General features: G+C 41.4%; 1 protein-coding gene across 1 annotated transcript in view; it reads right to left on the bottom strand.

The window, feature by feature from the left end:
* Positions 1 to 19,321, bottom strand: part of LOC124795774 (sodium/potassium/calcium exchanger Nckx30C) — a 625,575-nt gene that overhangs the window by 64,429 nt on the left and 541,825 nt on the right. Inside the window, exon 3 of the mRNA XM_047259858.1 lies at positions 16,010 to 16,154. Coding sequence (XP_047115814.1) covers positions 16,010 to 16,154 — 145 coding nt within the window. The remainder of the gene's footprint in view (positions 1 to 16,009; positions 16,155 to 19,321) is intronic.

Raw genomic sequence — 19,321 nt, forward strand, 5'->3', positions numbered from 1 at the left:
GAGAGCTTGTTGGTTGTCATGCCCATTTAGAAAGCAACACAGTGGTCGCAGCTTAAGTTTGTAGATCACTTGACTGCTTTCACAGGTAGTCCTGCCTTTGATGGGATAGGTGATGCCAGTGTTTTGGAGTGGAGTAGGTGGTGGTGGGAGGATGTATTGGACAGGTCTTGAATCTGTTGTACAGAAACAAATCTCAAGTGCCTTGTCTCTCCAGTTCACCTTCCACCACCTTCATTCCCACTTTTGAGCCACAATGGAGCAGTCCCCTCATAATTCAGCACCACCCAGGACAGGAGCAACTGAATCACATTCTCTACCAGGGTTTTGACTACCTCTTGTTGTCCTGTAAGATGAGGAATATCCTACTTACTATCCTCCCCACCCCTCCCACAGTTGTATTCCACCACCCACTGAACTTACGCAGTATCCTTGTTCATCCCTACTCCATCTCTACTCCCAATCCCTTGTCTCATGTCTCACGTCCCTGCAATAGGCTCAGATGCAAGACTTGTCTTATACATCCTCCCACAACCACCAACTCCAGTATGGTCACAAGCATCACATATCCCATCTAAGGCAAAGCTACCAGTGAAAGCAGTCGTGTGATCTACAAACTAAGCTGTGACCACTGTGCTACTTTCTACATGGACATGAAAACTAGCAAGCTGTCGGTCTACATGCATGTCCACTGACAGACTGTGGACAAGAGACAACTGAATCTCCAATTACTGTACATGCTGCCCAACACAATGTGCTTCAGCTTGGTAACTGCTTCACAGCCTGTGCCATCTGGATCCTTTCTACCAGCACTAGGTTTTCTGAATTATACAGGTGGGTTAATCTCCATACAATATGGCCTATGTTCCTGTAAACCCTGACCTCACCCACTGTTAGTCTCTCACCCACATATCCCTTTCCCTGTTCCACTCCAGCACTACATAGCCTTCTATTCCACCAATGCACCCACTACTCTTTTTTCCTGTCCTGTACTTTTTAACTCCATTTGGCCCCTCCCTCATTTGAACCTACCTGACTGCACCTAGCAGCCCTGCCCTGTCCCCACCATGTCCCTGCATGCTCCCACAAAGAGCATTACATCCCCACCACCCCTATTCTGATATCCCTGCTCCCTCCACCAGCCTCCTCCTTACCCCCACCACTCAAGGATTGCTCCTCCAATCAGGTGCAGTTGCTCATAGTCTGGCCTCAGTGGCCAAAGACAGAGGTCATGTGTGTTTGTGAATTGTGCTTGCATGAATGTGTGTATGTGTTTTCTACTATAAAAGAACGCCTTTTGGCCAAAAACTAAAATGTATAACAGGCTTTTTGTTGTGCCTGTCTGTGACTCAACATTCTAGTATATGTATCCTTCTCATAATACTCATTTTCCGATTTTCTAGTAATGAATGTCATCATTAATAACTTTTTGTGCAGTACCCAAAAATTATTGAAGTTACAACCTTGGCTGCAATAATTATTTTAAAAGATCTGAACTGAATGCATTGAAGGTACAGCCACTGACTAATCAAAACACTTGTAATGATTTGCTGTTGGCTTCTAGCTAGTTTACTTTGTATTGAGAGTGTACCCAGTGCTTATGGCACAGATTTGTGGCAAACCACCAAATGAACGTATTTATGGGTTACAGTTGTTACCTAGATACACTATGCTGTAGGAATTTTTGGCTAGTTTATCGTATCTACAATCTTTATTTAATTAGTGAATTATGGGAGTCAACAGATATTCTCAGTGTGACATGTAATTTCTGTGTGTGTCTAAGATGATATGTATCAGTGGTTTAATACAGGTCAGTTAGATTACAAACAAAGCTGATTCACATCTGTTTATGCATGTGGCACCTCAGTTATACTGAGTAACAACATTTGATGAATTTTAATGGGATATTCTTTCAAAATAACAGTAATTAAAAATGACTTCAGTAATAAAGAAAATCTCTGTGATATAGTCTATAATATTGGGGGATCCTTGGACAGTATTACACATGTTCTTGTCAAATGCCAGATTTTATGAATGCCAATGTAATTCACTTCTCTGTATTGTTAAAAATGAAGAAGATTCAACAACTGCACAACGAGACGAAATGAGGTTAGAGGGTAAAGCTTTCAAGGGTTAGGGAGAGATAGGGGGGGGGGGAGAGGGGAGGAAAGGAGAGGGAGGTGTTGGTGTAGAGGGAGACAGGGAGGTGGGAGGGTAAGGATAAGCGGTGGAAAAAAAGGGGAAGAGAGGGAGAGGGAAAGAAAGAGAGAGAGAAAGAGATAGAAAGCGTCTACATGTGGGGTGGGAGAAGACAGTACATGATCTAGATGGAGGAGTGGATGAACAGAAGAGAGAAGGGAAAAGGTAAGATGAGGCAATGATAAACAACTCATGATATATGTTCTATTTCTCAACAACCATTACTTTAGTAGTATTTCTACTGATGTGTAGGTCAGTTTTGATGCTCCATCACAAAAGCTGTCTACTTCTTTTCTAGGAGGTACACACTTCAGTAACATCAAACACACATCTTTAATTTTCTTTTGCTTTTAATCATATTTTAATGTCTCACTCACTTGCCTGTTTCCTTATGTACTGTCATAATGTTATTGTTATACGAGTTTAAATAAGATATTGGTTGGTATGGAATCTTTCAAGCCTTCCATTCAAAGCTTAAAGGTCTCAGTTACATTTTCTCAAATTTTATTCTTCCAGTGCTGTTAACAAAACAAACTCTAACTAAATAGCACTGCATTATAGTCTCAGCTTCAAAAGCTACTTCACTACATAGGCCATTTGGATACTCCCTTCCAGCACAAGTTTCTCTGAACTATGCAGATGGGAATTGCGCCTCTTGTATATCCTGTACTTTTGTAATCCCCCTTGCCTCAGCCTCCTATAATTTGTTTCCCACTGACTCACCTTACCTTTTCCCTTCTCTCTTCTGTCTACATCATTTCTTCATGTCTAGATCATTTACTACTTCTCATCCTAGTCTCCTCACTGCGGGCACCCTATCTCCTTCCCCCCCTCACCCTCTCTCTCTCTTTCCCCCTTTTTATGCACCTTTCCACCTTTTTTCCATTCCTTACCCTTACTTTCTCCCCTTACTGTCTCCTTCTTTACCACCACCTTTCTTTGCTTTCTTCCCTTATCACCCACTCCCCCTCCCCCTCCCCCTGTCTCTCTCTTTATCCACAGCATGCTTTACCTTCTGAAATCTTTCATCTTTTTGTGCAGCTGCTGGGTCATCTGACTGAAAGATCTGCCTCACATTACTGTGCTACCCCATCCTTGACTAGTATGTCTCCCCAACCTCGCTCCTCCCATCTCCATCTACTCTGGCAACTACTTTTGATAACTGATATTCAGTAACCACTCATGCTGCTACCACACATGTGGACCATTGGGTATCTGTTTTACAGGTAAGTGGCTGCCTTTTTTATATTATGTATTCATACTTTATCATTTGTGACAAAAGTGTATGAGAAATAATGATAAATTGGGTATAACCCAGGAAGTCCTAACATGACCTTTAATTTTCTCAATTTATGTTGGTGATTTGTTGCACAATGGGAGTGTCAGTCTTACATTACTAGCTAATAATAGTGCTGATGTCTGTTAAAATTCATTGTAAAGTAATGCTAAAGAAATACACAGTGCTGAGAAAAACACTTTTAGTTGATATACACTCCTGGAAATGGAAAAAAGAACACATTGACACCGATGTGTCAGACCCACCATACTTGCTCCGGACACTGCGAGAGGGCTGTACAAGCAATGATCACACGCACGGCACAGCGGACACACCAGGAACCGCGGTGTTGGCCGTCGAATGGCGCTAGCTGCGCAGCATTTGTGCACCGCCGCCGTCAGTGTCAGCCAGTTTGCCGTGGCATACGGAGCTCCATCGCAGTCTTTAACACTGGTAGCATGCCGCGACAGCGTGGACGTGAACCGTATGTGCAGTTGACGGACTTTGAGCGAGGGCGTATAGTGGGCATGCGGGAGGCCGGGTGGACGTACCGCCGAAATGCTCAACACGTGGGGCGTGAGGTCTCCACAGTACATCGATGTTGTCGCCAGTGGTCGGCGGAAGGTGCACGTGCCCGTCGACCTGGGACCGGACCGCAGCGACGCACGGATGCATGCCAAGACCGTAGGATCCTACGCAGTGCCGTAGGGGACCACACCGCCACTTCCCAGCAAATTAGGGACACTGTTGCTCCTGGGGTATCGGCGAGGACCATTCGCAACCGTCTCCATGAAGCTGGGCTACGGTCCCGCACACCGTTAGGCCGTCTTCCGCTCACGCCCCAACATCGTGCAGCCCGCCTCCAGTGGTGTCGCGACAGGCATGAATGGAGGGACGAATGGAGACGTGTCGTCTTCAGCGATGAGAGTCGCTTCTGCCTTGGTGCCAATGATGGTCGTATGCGTGTTTGGCGCCGTGCAGGTGAGCGCCACAATCAGGACTGCATACGACCGAGGCACACAGGGCCAACACCCGGCATCATGGTGTGGGGAGCGATCTCCTACACTGGCCGTACACCACTGGTGAGCGTCGAGGGGACACTGAATAGTGCACGGTACATCCAAACCGTCATCGAACCCATCGTTCTACCATTCCTAGACCGGCAAGGGAACTTGCTGTTCCAACAGGACAATGCACGTCCGCATGTATCCCGTGCCACCCAATGTGCTCTAGAAGGTGTAAGTCAACTACCCTGGCCAGCAAGATCTCCGGATCTGTCCCCCATTGAGCATGTTTGGGACTGGATGAAACGTCGTCTCACGAGGTCTGCACGTCCAACACGAACGCTGGTCCAACTGAGGCGCCAGGTGGAAATGGCATGGCAAGCCGTTCCACAGGACTACATCCAGCATCTCTACGATCGTCTCCATGGGAGAATAGCAGCCTGCATTGCTGCGAAAGGTGGATATAGACTGTACTAGTGCCGACATTGTGCATGCTCTGTTGCCTGTGTCTATGTGCTTGTGGTTCTGTCAGTGTGATCATGTGATGTATCTGACCCCAGGAATGTGTCAATAAAGTTTCCCCTTCCTGGGACAATGAATTCTTATTTCAATTTCCAGGAGTGTAATTAATGGTACCTCAACTTAAGTGTTATAGAAAGCAAGATAAAATGCACAAACAAGGGAAAATCTTATCAGCAGAACCTATGGACCAAGCTTGAAGTAACCAAATATCCTGAAATAACTTTGTAGAGTGAAATAAGTACATTGTTCACATAAAATAACTTTGAAATGTTGGTTTTGTGGAGAATTACGTTGCCATGTAGCTCTGTGATACGTTTTACTTAATGTTTCGGATTCATATAATGTTGTCTGAAGTAAGAGGCCATAGGAATTCAAATGACAATGTTAGTGTAATGAAAGGAAAGAAGATTGGAATTTAGAATCACACGGATACTCAGGTCTTTTAAGTCAGAGCTCTAGTCTGATTTTGACATAGGTACCTCACACAACTAAGGGAGATATTTTGAAGGAACAAACATTGCATTCACTATAGTGATTTAAGGAAATCAGGAGGGTTGGACCGAATTTGAATCTTGCTCCTCCCTCGTGTCATCTAGCCCAGTTCAAGAGTTGTAATTTTCCAGTATGTTATGCACATAACAGTGGCTAGATGTAACAGTTAAGATTATAGTTCAAGGTCACATCGAAGGAATCATCCTAATGTTTATCCTATGTTTTGGGAATCACTGAAAACCAAATTCAGGTTAGTTGAGTGAGGATTTGAATCCCATTCTCTCTGAATACAGGTCACGAATTTATGACAGTAGTATCATATTTATTAACTTGATGTTGAGAAAAGATAATGGAAAACGTGTGAAGAAAGTGTGAACTGTTGGTGAATATTAAGGTGTTGTATAAGGATAAATACCCATGAAATCATCATGATAAAACATAATAACAAGGAGGTATTATCCAGATGGCTTAAGTAATACCTGCCATTAAGTGACGTTATGTATACTGCAACAGAATATCATTTCTTACTATTTAATTTTCATTGACATAATAGTTATCATCATTCCAGTGCAGAACCTGAATACTTCCAAGTGAACTAATATATAATGTGAGTGGTCTCTAAAAAGTATGTTAAATCTTGAAACTTGTGGCAATTTCTATGTTTCTTGGAGCAACTTATGGCAGATTTTCCTTGCTGCATCACCTATCTTGATATTGTCATAACTGGTGCTACAATGGAAGAAAACTTATGTAACATATTTTCTCTCTTTACTGTTTCCTCACCACATGCCTTAATTGTAATCTTAGTAAGCCAAAAATTTTTCAACCATCTATTGCATACCTGCCATGTACTTTCACAGCAGGGTGTTCAATCAGTGGAATAGCATCTTGCTGCTATGGCAACTTTGCCTTGTTTGACCAATTTGCAGGAACTACAGGCATTCCTTAGTAACATAGCTTACTGTCATAAGTTTCTTTGGGTGCAGCCACTCTGGCTCACTCTCTGCACCAGTTGATTCATGCAGAAGTTGCTTTCAAATGGTCACCAGCCTGTGAGCAAGCGTTCGTGGAACTAAAAAACAATTTATGTTCCATGCCTTGCCTTGTGGCCTTCCAACCTGATAAACATGTAGTCTTGGCCACAGATGTATCCCAGCATGAACATGGAGCCAGTTCTGGCTTATCATCATATGGATGACTCTGAATCACCTATTGCTTTTGATTCCAAAACACTTAACACAGCACAGCAGTATTATGCACAGGGGAAAAAAAAAAAAAAAAAAAAAACTTGTGGTTATTTATGCCATCAGAAAATTTCATATATTCTTATAAGATACAAAATTCCACTTAGTCACAGGTTGTAAACCTTTAGTTTTCATAACTTATCCTTCAGCTGCTTTACCTGACAAAGCTGCTCATTGCTTTCACTGTTGGACCTTATTTTTGGTTGAGTACAGTTGCAAAATATATTTCTGTCCTATATCATGGCAGGCTAATGGGGATGTATTTTCTCGGCAGCCCATGTGGCTCGATTTGTTTTTTGTTCAAGAAGAACTGCTGTGTTTTCAACTTGACACAAAAGCAAGGCACACTGTTGATGCTTTCCCCATTACCAGCTTCAGGATAGCTTCAGTGGTAGCAGCAGACTGAGTGCTTAACAAGTTGTGCACATGATACGACCCACGTGACCTGACTATCTGCCAGGCTGAGCATGTGACTGAATCCAAAACTTCTCCTTATTCTGTCATTATCTTTTCTGTTGGATATTGTCATTCTGTTGCTGATTGAAGGGGATACTCCCTACACTGTGCTTCCAGTGCTGCTGTACAGGGGGTTCTAACCCTGTTACATCAAGGTCACTGGATAGCCTCCCGCAACAAAAACGGGCACGTCGACATATGTTCTGGCCTAGTATTGATCACTAGGTGAAGCATCTGGTCACAGCCTGCTGCCAGTGTTCTAGGCAACAGGCAGCACCACACACAGTTTTTTTCCTGTGGCCAGCACCCATGCCACTTTGGGAATGAATCCATATAGGCTTTGCTGGACCTTATCTCGACACCTTTTGGCTGTTAGTTGTTGATGCCTTTTTCAGATTTCCTTAAGTTGTTCAGTGTCCATCTACCATAGCAAGGCAAGTGAAGAGTGATTTTAAAATACAGTTAGAAGAAAATGAAAATTTAAACTGTATACTGATGTTGTTGAAGTGTGTATCTTTCAGAAAAGAAGTAGCCTGCTTCTGTGATGACATAAGGAAGCTGACCTACAAATCAGTAGAAATGATGCTAAAGTAATGGTTGCTGAGAAAGGGACATATCTCATGATTTGTAATACAGGTCAACAGTCAGTGGATATGAAACATTTTGTAAAAGACTTTCTAAGTTAAAAAACTGTTGGTGTTAAAACTGATGATTTACCAACCAGTGGCATTTCACTTCTTGCCAATAATGTCTTAGATATTAATCATATGTCTTAACCAATGCTTGCATGTACAAATGATTTCACATCTGGCAAACATTTTGCTGAGGATTGTGTCTTAAATCTTTCACAATGCACCTCAAACCAGCCTAGGAAAAGTTGTTACATTATGCTTAGTAAATTTCAGTAGAAACAGCTAAACCTTAAAAAGATCCATCCAATCATATTAGTTTGTACTATACAGCAGATGTTGGCAATGCGTCTCCATGTCAAGTTGGATGCAGACAATGAGAGGATAGAATGTGGTAGCCATTGTACAATTGCTGACTAGATGTATCTTCGTGCCATTAACTTACAGATAAATCATATTTTGTGGACAGCCCCTTGGTTCATATTCTGCTGTTGCCACATACTGACATTTCTGTTATTGCTATACAATGAAGTGCCAAAGAAACTGGTGTAGGTATGCATATTCAAATACAGAGATATGTAAACAGGCAGAATATGGCGCTGCAGTTGGCAATGCATATATAAGACAACAAGTGTCTGGCACAGTTGTTAGATTGGTTACTGCTGATACAATGGCAGGTTATGAAGATTTAAGTGAGTTTGAATGTGGGTTTATAGTGCATGAGCGATGGAACACAGCACCTCCGAGGTAGTGATGAAGTGGGGATTTTCCCATACGAACATTTCATGAGTGTACCGTGAATATCAGGAATCCAGTAAAACATCAAATCTCCAACACTTCTGTGGCCAGAAAAAGATCCTGCAAGAATGAGACCAACGATGGCTGAAGAGAACTGTTCAACATGACAGAAGTGCAACTCTTTTGCAAATTTCTGTAGATTTCAATGCTGGACCATCAAAAAGTGTCAGTGTGCAAACCATTCAACAAAACACCATCAATATGGGTTTTTGGAGCTGAAGACTCACTCATGTACCCTTGATGACTGCATGACACAAAGCTTTATGCCTCACCTGCACCCGTCAACACTGACAATTGACTGTTGATGTCTGGAAACATGTTGCCTTGTCGGACAAGTCTCATTTCAAATTGTATTGAGTGGGTGCACATGTACGTGAATGGAGACATCTTCATGAATCCATAGACCCTACATGTCAGCAAGGGACTGTTCATGCTGATGGAGGCTCTGTAATGGTGTGGTGTGTGTGCAGTTGGAATGATGAGGGTTCCTGATATGTCCAGATACGATTCTGACAGATGACACGTACGTAAGCATCCTGTCTGACCACTTGCATATATTCATGTCCATTGTGCATTCTGACAGACTTGGGCAATTGCAGCAGAACAATGTGACACCCCACATGTCCAGAATTGCTACAGAGAGGCTCCAGGAGCACTCTTCTGATTTTAAACACTTCCGCTGGCCACCAAACATGAACATTATTGAACATATCTGTTCAGAAGAGATCTCCACCCCTGCGTACTCTTACTGATTTATGGACAGCCCTGCAGGATTAATGGTATCAGTTCCCTTCAGCACTACTTCAGATGTTTGTCGAGTCCATGCCACGTCGTGTAGTTTCACTTCTGTGGGCCCGTGCGGTCCCTATACAGTATAAGGAAGGTATACCAGTTTCTTTGGCTCTTCAGTGTATAAAGAGATTTGTACAGCATGTTAACAATTTTCCTGAAATATGGATCTTGATTGTCATTACAAGAAGATGTGAATTACTTGCGTTGTGTGGAAGGTCATGTCCTCATTTTTTGCTTTTGCTGCATACAGGAGTATTTGTTTAGTGATGTGTACTACACATTTGCACCGTCTGTGTTGAAACATTATTAATGATTTCATCTGAAAGACGGAATTTATGTTGTGATGACAGACTAAGCCGTAGCACAGTCTGAGGTCCAGATTACGTTGTGTGGTGACAATTTGGTTGAGAGTTTGTGAATCCACTGAATGTGAAATGTAGATCATGGTGGGAGATTGATCAGTAGCATAGCCTGGTAGCTAGCTTAGGTTGGAAGGTGATAATTCTGTCATGAGTCGGCAAAGCCAATGAATGTAAATATTAAATCTAGGTTGTCGTAGAGACTGATCTGTAATGTTACACAAGGACTAGGTTAGCTTGGAAGGTGACAGTTTGTTTGTGAGTTGACAAAGAAAGCAAATGTGAAAGTGAGATACTGGTTGAGATGACAGATTAATCTGTAGCTATACAAATAAATGTGGATTTGGAGTTGATAATTTCACTTTTCATTAATTCCTGCACTATGTATATCAATAACAGAAACAGAAAGGAGCAGCAAAAGCAGATTATCAAGAACATTGTTAAATTATTTATTACATGTTTGTTCTTATTTGCTCCTGTAAATACAGTGTTTATCTCTGAAAATTCAGTTTGACTGCAGTTTAGCACCTCGTGTGTTAAGGTTTTCGTTACGTTGAATACTCAGATTTTTTCTGCACTCAAAACAAAAACACCATTACATCAGTGGCTATACAAATCAAGTGTTCCACCATTATACCTTCTCTTGACTGCTCATAACATGTGTTACCAACATATGCTTTGAGCATAGAGCATGTGTGATTCTTCGTAAAGATTTGCTGTAGGATCTGAAAGTGGTCTCTGGGCCACCTTGTGTAGTGGTGAACACCAGTAACCCAATTGATTTCATGAGATGATGCTTGTGCAGTATCACTAACAGTCTGAGAAGCAATATGTTTACAAGTGTAGGACATATTCATACATGATATTTATTTCATTTCAATGTGACATCAGATCAAAGCAAGCAATTCTGTGGCTCGTTTGAAAAGCTACATCATGCCTTCAGCTCTTCATAGTCCAAAGGGTTACATCTTGTGCCTGTGTGATATATGAGGTGCGGCTAGAAAACAACCGGACTGATGCTGGAAAAAACATTTATTTACAATTATTTACAATTTCATGTTATCTCCTTCAATGTACTCTCCTCCTCGGTCTCTACACCACTCCATACGAATTTTCCACTGTTCATAGCAATGCTGCAGATCATTTTCGGTAAGTCCATACATTACTTCCGTCGCTTTTTCTTTTACTGCTTCAACAATCTCAAATCTAGTTCCTTTCAAAGCTGACTTGACTTTAGGGAAAAGAAAAAAGTCACAGGGGGCCAAATCAAGTGAGTAGGGTGGATGATCTAAGATGGGAATGTTGTGTTTTGCCAAAAACGTCTTCACTGACAACACACTGTGAGCTGGGGCATTGTCTTGGTGAAGGATCCATGACTTTTTTCTCCACAAATCGTTCCGTTTTCTCCGTACTCGCTCACGTAGGGTAGCCAGGACGCTAATGTAGTAATGCTGATTCACTGTTTGTCCCTCTGGTACCCAATCAATGTGCACAATCCCTTTGATGTCAAAAAAAACAATCATCATTGCCTTGAATTTCGATTTTGACATTCGTGCTTTTTTTTGTCGTGGAGAATCAGGAGTTTTCCAATGCATCGATTGGCGTTTAGTTTCGGGATCGTAAGTAAAAAACCATGATTCATCGCAAGTAATAACATTTTGTAAGAAGGTGGGATCACTTTCAATGTTTTCCAGGATGTCAGAACAAATCATTCTTCGGCGTTCCTTCTGTTCAATTGTGAGACACTTTGGAACCATTTTTGAACACACTTTGTTCATGTTGAAACTTTCATGAAGAATCTGCCTAACACTTTCCTTGTCAACTCCTGTTAACTCAGACACTGCTCTGATTGTTAAACGGCGATCTTGTTGAACAAGTTTACCGATTTTTCAATGTTTGCATCAGCTTTTGCTGACAATGGTCTGCCAGTGCAAGTGTCATCACTGGTGTCTTCACGGCCATCTTTAAATCGTTTAAACCACTCAAACACTTGTGTTCGCGATAAACAATCATCGCCGTACACTTGTTGTAACATTACAAACGCTTCACTTGCAGATTTTCCTAGTTTGAAACAAAATTTGATGTTAACACGCTGTTCTTTCTGTACACTCAACATTTTCCGACGCACAGACAAAATGTCAACTACTTAAAACAGACGCCACGGGCAGACTGAGTGCAGGAGGCAGATGAAACTCGAGCAGTAGGCGGAGCGAGAGTCACATGACAGGCCACGCGACTTTCAGCCTTATTGCATTCGTTTTATTGTTTCACCAGTACTAGTCCGGTTTTTTTCTAGCCACACCTCGTATTACATTTTGTGCTATGGTATTAAAGAGATCATTTTGGTAGCTTGCTCAGACTATTGTCAGTTCACATGACTCTTATAGAAGTAGCCTAAACGAACAACTATGTTTGTATGAAACTTCCTGGCAGATTAAAACTGTGTGCCCGACCGAGACTCGAACTCGGGACCTTTGCCTTTCGCGGGCAAGTGCTCTACCAACTGAGCTACCGAAGCACGACTCACGCCCGGTACTCACAGCTTTACTTCTGCCAGTACCTCGTCTCCTACCTTCCAAACTTTACAGAAGCTCTTCTGCGAACCTTGCAGAACTAGCACTCCTGAAAGAAAGGATATTGCGGAGACATGGCTTAGCCACAGCCTGGGGGATGTTTCCAGAATGAGATTTTCACTCTGCAGCGGAGTGTGCGCTGATATGAAACTTCCTGGCAGATTAAAACTGTGTGCCCGACCGAGACTCGAACTCGGGACCTTTGCCTTTCGCGGGCAAGTGCTCTACCAACTGAGCTACCGAAGCACGACTCACGCCCGGTACTCACAGCTTTACTTCTGCCAGTACCTCGTCTCCTACCTTCCAAACTTTACAGAAGCTCTTCTGCGAACCTTGCAGAACTAGCACTCCTGAAAGAAAGGATATTGCGGAGACATGGCTTAGCCACAGCCTGGGGGATGTTTCCAGAATGAGATTTTCACTCTGCAGCGGAGTGTGCGCTGATATGAAACTTCCTGGCAGATTAAAACTGTGTGCCCGACCGAGACTCGAACTCGGGACCTTTGCCTTTCGCGGGCAAGTGCTCTACCAACTGAGCTACCGAAGCACGACTCACGCCCGGTACTCACAGCTTTACTTCTGCCAGTACCTCGTCTCCTACCTTCCAAACTTTACAGAAGCTCTTCTGCGAACCTTGCAGAACTAGCACTCCTGAAAGAAAGGATATTGCGGAGACATGGCTTAGCCACAGCCTGGGGGATGTTTCCAGAATGAGATTTTCACTCTGCAGCGGAGTGTGCGCTGATATGAAACTTCCTGGCAGATTAAAATTGTGTGCCCGACCGAGACTCGAACTCGGGACCTTTGCCTTTCGCGGGCAAGTGCTCTACCAACTGAGCTACCGAAGCACGACTCACGCCCGGTACTCACAGCTTTACTTCTGCCAGTACCTCGTCTCCTACCTTCCAAACTTTACAGAAGCTCTTCTGCGAACCTTGCAGAACTAGCACTCCTGAAAGAAAGGATATTGCGGAGACATGGCTTAGCCACAGCCTGGGGGATGTTTCCAGAATGAGATTTTCACTCTGCAGCGGAGTGTGCGCTGATATGAAACTTCCTGGCAGATTAAAACTGTGTGCCCGACCGAGACTCGAACTCGGGACCTTTGCCTTTCGCGGGCAAGTGCTCTACCAACTGAGCTACCGAAGCACGACTCACGCCCGGTACTCACAGCTTTACTTCTGCCAGTACCTCGTCTCCTACCTTCCAAACTTTACAGAAGCTCTTCTGCGAACTATGTTTGTAGATTTGCTAGCCATCACAGGACACTATTTCATCATGACTTGACATGACTTTCTCTGTTGGTATATTTAGATATATTAAAAAAATGAGATATCTGAAAAAACACTACATGTAAGAGGAAGTGAAATAAAGGCTATCAGTCTTAAAGATAGGGAAAGTTCTGTCAGTCATCTGATGTGATTTAAGGAAACTTAAATTAGAGTGGCCAACTGGAAATTTAAAACTGTTTTGATTGTGATACAAACCCAGTATCTTAATTGTTGGGCCATCAGTCTCACTTAGAATAAGACTTCTATTCATTCAGCAAGTATGGGGCACAAGATTAATGCACTGCATAGCTATTTCAGTATGGTCTTGAGAAATTTGTCCTATTTTGTGTACTTGAAAAACTTTTTTAAATTAGTGCACCCACAGTTACTGATACCAATTTTGAAATGGACATCCTCAAAGAGTTCAGATGTGTTTGTTGCCATTAGATATAATATATTTCCACCATGAGTTACATTCCTAACTACTTCTTCTGGGTTGTTTTTAGAGATGGCATTAACAAAGTTTCACAATATGTCTTATCATGCTCACCACTAACAAAATTGTAGTTTTCCCATTTAATATTGGATGATTTAAGTCCCCACCGATAACTACAGTATGACTGGGGAGCTTATGTACAAGTAAAATGAGGTTTCTCTAAAGTTTTCAGTTACATCAAGATATGAGTCTAGTGGGTAATACAGGGATCCAATTATCATTTTATGCCCCCCCCCCCCCCCTTTATACTAATTCTCAACTAAACAATCTCATGTGCAGCTTTAATTTCTATATCTGTGGATCTGAGTTTTTTGTCTACTACAACAAATACACTATCTCTATTTCCCATTTGCCTATCCTTTAGATACACACTTAAATTTTCCCCAAGAATCTCACTTCTCTTAATTTAAGGTTTCAACCAGTGGAGTGGTCACTGTGAAGAACATGAGGATGCTGTGTACTCTAGTTAGAAAGTGTTATCTGCACCTGCCAGTGTTTGAAATGGGCCTCACTGTGGGCTGCCACTTGGCTGACTGGTTGAATTGTGCTATATCAAGCTTCATGTGTGATAGTGCCTCAATGTTGGACTGCATGGGAATGTGAGGGCAGGCCTACTCATCATCCAGGCTCTGGTTGAACTCATCTGACAACCACAATGACTGTGCACTAAACACACTTCAACCTCTACACACCTGCACCTGACATCCAAGAATAAGTAATGGACTCCTTGCAACATTCTGTGTCATCCTGCAGCTTTGGTCGAAGACAAGCAGCAGCTGGACAAGCGAATCACTGTCCCACATGTAGGCCATCATTAACACATTAGCTGCATTTATAGTGGTGCCATGACTGGGCAGCATGTACTGCTGATGAATGGCATAACAGTGAGTTCAATAATGAAAATGGTTCTACATTAGCTCAGATGATCATCATATGCCAATATGATGGCAAACTGGGAAGAATTTTCACTGTTTCAATGTTTCAGGGTCATATGGTGGTGTAACTCCTGGATTCACTGTGTGGGGGCCCATCAGATATGACTTCAGGTCACAGGTGGTAGTGACTGAGAGAATTATGATGGTACAACAGCACATTGTGGACATCCTGTAATCTCATGTGTTACCTCTTGTGCAACATTGTCATGATGCCATTTTTCAACAGGACAATTACCATCAACATATGGCACATGTTTCAGAAGTGTCTGCTTGATGTTAAGGTGCTCCCATGGCCAGCACAATCCATAGATCTGTCCCTTATAGAATGTGTCAGACCAGCTTGGACATCAACTCCCTCTTGATGCCAGTATCCAGGAATGAATAAATGCTCACATCCAGGACAGAGGAGGTTATGTCATACTGATAAGCAGGCACATACTGCCAAGTTCTTCGTACATTCGACCCAGCTTTTTTGTCACTGAAATAACATCACATACTTCCCAACCAATGAAGTTTCATTTCATTTCCTCCTCCCCTTCTAGGTGCTTCACTTTTTTTTTCCAAAGAAAGGAAAGCAATTTGACAGCTAAAAGCATCAGAGCACCACAAAAAGTGTAATAAAAGTGATCTTATGTGTGTTTAAGAATCCTAAATGCCATAAAATTCCTCTGATTAGTATATGGGTGAAACTAAACTTTTCAGCATCTACGATTACTGCTTCAGAATTGAGCTGTAGTGTCACTTAATGGCTGACGTTATGAAACATTTCTGAACATTATAGAATGTCATACATAAAGTAATAAGGTTAACATCCATCAGTTTCCAACATTTTGCATGTTTCAAGTTAATATTAATGCAGGATAAAGAATAAAAAATTAGAACTATCCAGTCATCTTGAAGAATTCAACCAAAGAACAAAGAAAGACTGTTTATGATCCTGTGTAAAGTAGATTTTGTGTATCTTACCTCTTGGAGTTCGTGCGTCAGGCAAGGTGATCCATAGGGGGAAGACAATGGGTGCCACAAGTAGGTAAGTGACCCGTTTACGTGCTGTGTTTGGCCATGACATATCCAGTGCTTCATTCGCTTCTTCTTCATCCTCATCTACCATCTGAAACACAAGAAAATAATGAGATGTAGTATTTGGACTATCATCACATGACTGCTAAAAATTTGGTATGCCTCTGACCACATCTAACAATGATGAGAATTTTAAGAAAATATAGTTATAATTAACAGACAGTGGGGGCTCCATTACTTATGGTATACAGTAGGATAAGATCATGTCACTAATGATACCAGTGGTTATGTACATGATAAAAAAATATCAGATATCTTTGATTAAGGGAATGTTTACTTGAACATCTGCACTCTCCACCCAGTAGAGTTTCCATTATATTCTGTATCTGAATGATGTGTTGGCAGATAATAAAATTTATCCATCCTTTTTATGTAGTTCATTACTTTGATTATTGATATTTCTTGTGCCTTTACATGAAAATTTCAGGTTAATGATAAAAGGAAACATAACACAAAATCAACTATTTTCACAAAATGACATGAAATTTGGTATTTTCCCCATTTTCATACAAAAATGTCATAAACATAAGGCAATACCAGATTACTAATATGTATACCAGATACATTTTTAATGCTGAAATCAGATTTCAACCTTTATATTGAAGCTGAGAAAAATGATTGTTCATCCCTAGATGTGATGTCAGACGAAAATGAACTTAATTCCAGTAAAAGTTTTATTCACTGATATCACATTTTCTGACAGTTTAACACAACAAACTGTACAGAAACTGGCGCATTTGAGAGATCTTTAATGCACTTCATCAATTAAAGTACATATTTTCATACATGCAAATATAAATAATACACTTCAGCTGTCAGCTCAGAAAAAAAAAAAAAAAAAAAAAAAAAAAAAAAAAAAAAAAAAAAAAAAAAAAAAAAAAAAAAAACTGTTGACTGTGGGGAAACATTCATGTAGTCACAAGTTTTGTACAGTGGTTGAAGGAGGAGGAGAGTTACCATAATGAACAGCAGCATACTAAAATTTGTGACATATTGGGCCTGGGTGGGGTGGGAGGGACAAGGGTCTGTGTGTGTATGTGTAAAGATCACTTTTTTTACATTTTTATCTTGAAAACTATGACATCTAGTGAAAATACCTCTCAGTATAAAATTAAACTACATTAAATCTCCTCCAAAACAGGTCATATTCATTTTTTTCTCTAGGATTACTAACTTCCACATTGCAGAGGATGGAAAAATCATAGCTTATAAAAAAATTGTGTTTTAATGGTATAAAATTGATATTTATTATTAAATGAAGTGGGTTAAAAACAAATATTAAATGTGTGTACCACATCTACCTGCAGTAGAAGTGTGTTAATGGATACATTGTGTCCTGGTGGTACAACAGGCTGGAAAGGCAGGGGTGGTGATTAGAAGCCTGAGGAAAGGTAGATCACTACATCACAGAAACCAACTACAGGTATTTCACAAAGCTGTGCTGACACTTCCACAGTGTGCTGCATGAATCAGTGGCAATGCATGAGTGGAAATGTCCAGGAGTGTTTATTTTCCACAAAGTGTGTTAACATTACATCAAATACATATGCAAGGAAAGTATGTGGACAGATTCTACATTAATATCTGCAACCTGCTCTACACTGCTACAGGAGAGATTGATTCTTAGCCATCCTGTATGGCAGTTGTAGCATTCTTCTGGGAAAGGTGACCACTTCCATGATGGGTGCTGCTTGCTTTTCAATTTACAGACAGACTACACTTCCCAGCATTTCATGTCAATTTCTCTTTTGTAAATAGAGAAAATAAGTTTAGTGAGCTAGTGTTTATATAGTGGAGTTATTTTCAGTTTATGAAGTAGTTGTTAACTGAGCTTTTATGTATAATATGTTCCTATAAACAGTGGGTGAGAAGTGCTTAATTTGTAAGTGTGACATTGCCAGTGACCTATGTAGTGTCGGTGGGAAAGGGACTGGATTGGTAAATGTGGCATACTGCAGCTTTTTGCCATTGACAGCATATTGTGAAGCCATGTAACAGTGTTGCAGTCACTTGGTGGTGAATTAGTGAATGACCAGAAAGTTACTGCACTTCTCTCACCAGTAACTGTGTTACTGGTAGACTTCATAAATCACTTCCATTCTTTAGTTACTGGCATTTGTAGAGTGGGCTGCAATGAGTGGAGCCCCTTACCATGCATCTACAGTATATCTTCTAAGGTGGGTATCAATAGGTCTGATGGAATGGGACTGATAACATTTCAATCTAGAACACTAATCTGCTGCAAAGCATTCCTCAGCTTTTGTTGAAATATCTTAAGTTCCGTAACACCTAGGTAACCTACTTCTGTTACAGAGGTAGCCAATTTAAGCCTCTGGGCCTCCTCAGATGTTGGGAGACCTGAAGCTGGGGGATGTATTTAATACTCTTGAGATGCAAAACATATGCCAGCCATTGATAGTGGAGACAATGAAATTGACATTGTTGACTACATATTGAAAGCATGTTACACTTGGAGCAGTTTCTTCAGTGTGGTAGACTATTGACAGCTCCAGAAGTTGAGCTTTTTTACATAGTTGCTCATGTAGCAACTGCAAATAAATACTCACTTAGTAAACTGAAAATAACTCCATTATATAAACACAGGCTCAGTTATTTTGTCTGCTCACATGAAAGAACTGGATAGGAAATGCTGGGGTGGTATAGTCTGTCTGTAAACTGAAAACTGAGCAGCACTTGTGGTGGAGGAAGTTATCTTTCCCCTAAGAAGGCTACAGCTGCCATACAGGATGACTAAGAATCAGTTTCCCTCTAGTGTTGTATGACAGCCTGCATTACATAGATTCTGTTCATATTAGTTTCTTGTGTTAGTATTATTAGTAATTCATAACTGTATTCCATGTAATGTCAATGCATTTTGTGGAAAATAAACACCCCCCAGGCATGGCTACACACTGCATTGCCAGTGATTCATAAGGCAAACTGTGGAAGATTCAGTAGTTGCTTTTTGTGTGCTAGTGTGGCAGAGAGAATGGGAAATTACCTGCTTGCTCTTCATTTTTTGGACATGTGAAGGGAGGAACTGCATGACACAATCTGGTGAACTACCTTTTGTGTCAATAGGTCAAATTGACCATAGACAACATTAATCTTTGGGACTCACGTCGCTAATCTGAGCTGCCATGTTAATTCAGTCTGTTCTTAAACCTTGTACTATTTGCACATGTATGATAATTGTTG

This window comes from Schistocerca piceifrons, chromosome 4 (genome assembly GCF_021461385.2).
Source record: "Schistocerca piceifrons isolate TAMUIC-IGC-003096 chromosome 4, iqSchPice1.1, whole genome shotgun sequence".
In the NCBI taxonomy this organism is placed as follows: domain Eukaryota; kingdom Metazoa; phylum Arthropoda; class Insecta; order Orthoptera; family Acrididae; genus Schistocerca; species Schistocerca piceifrons.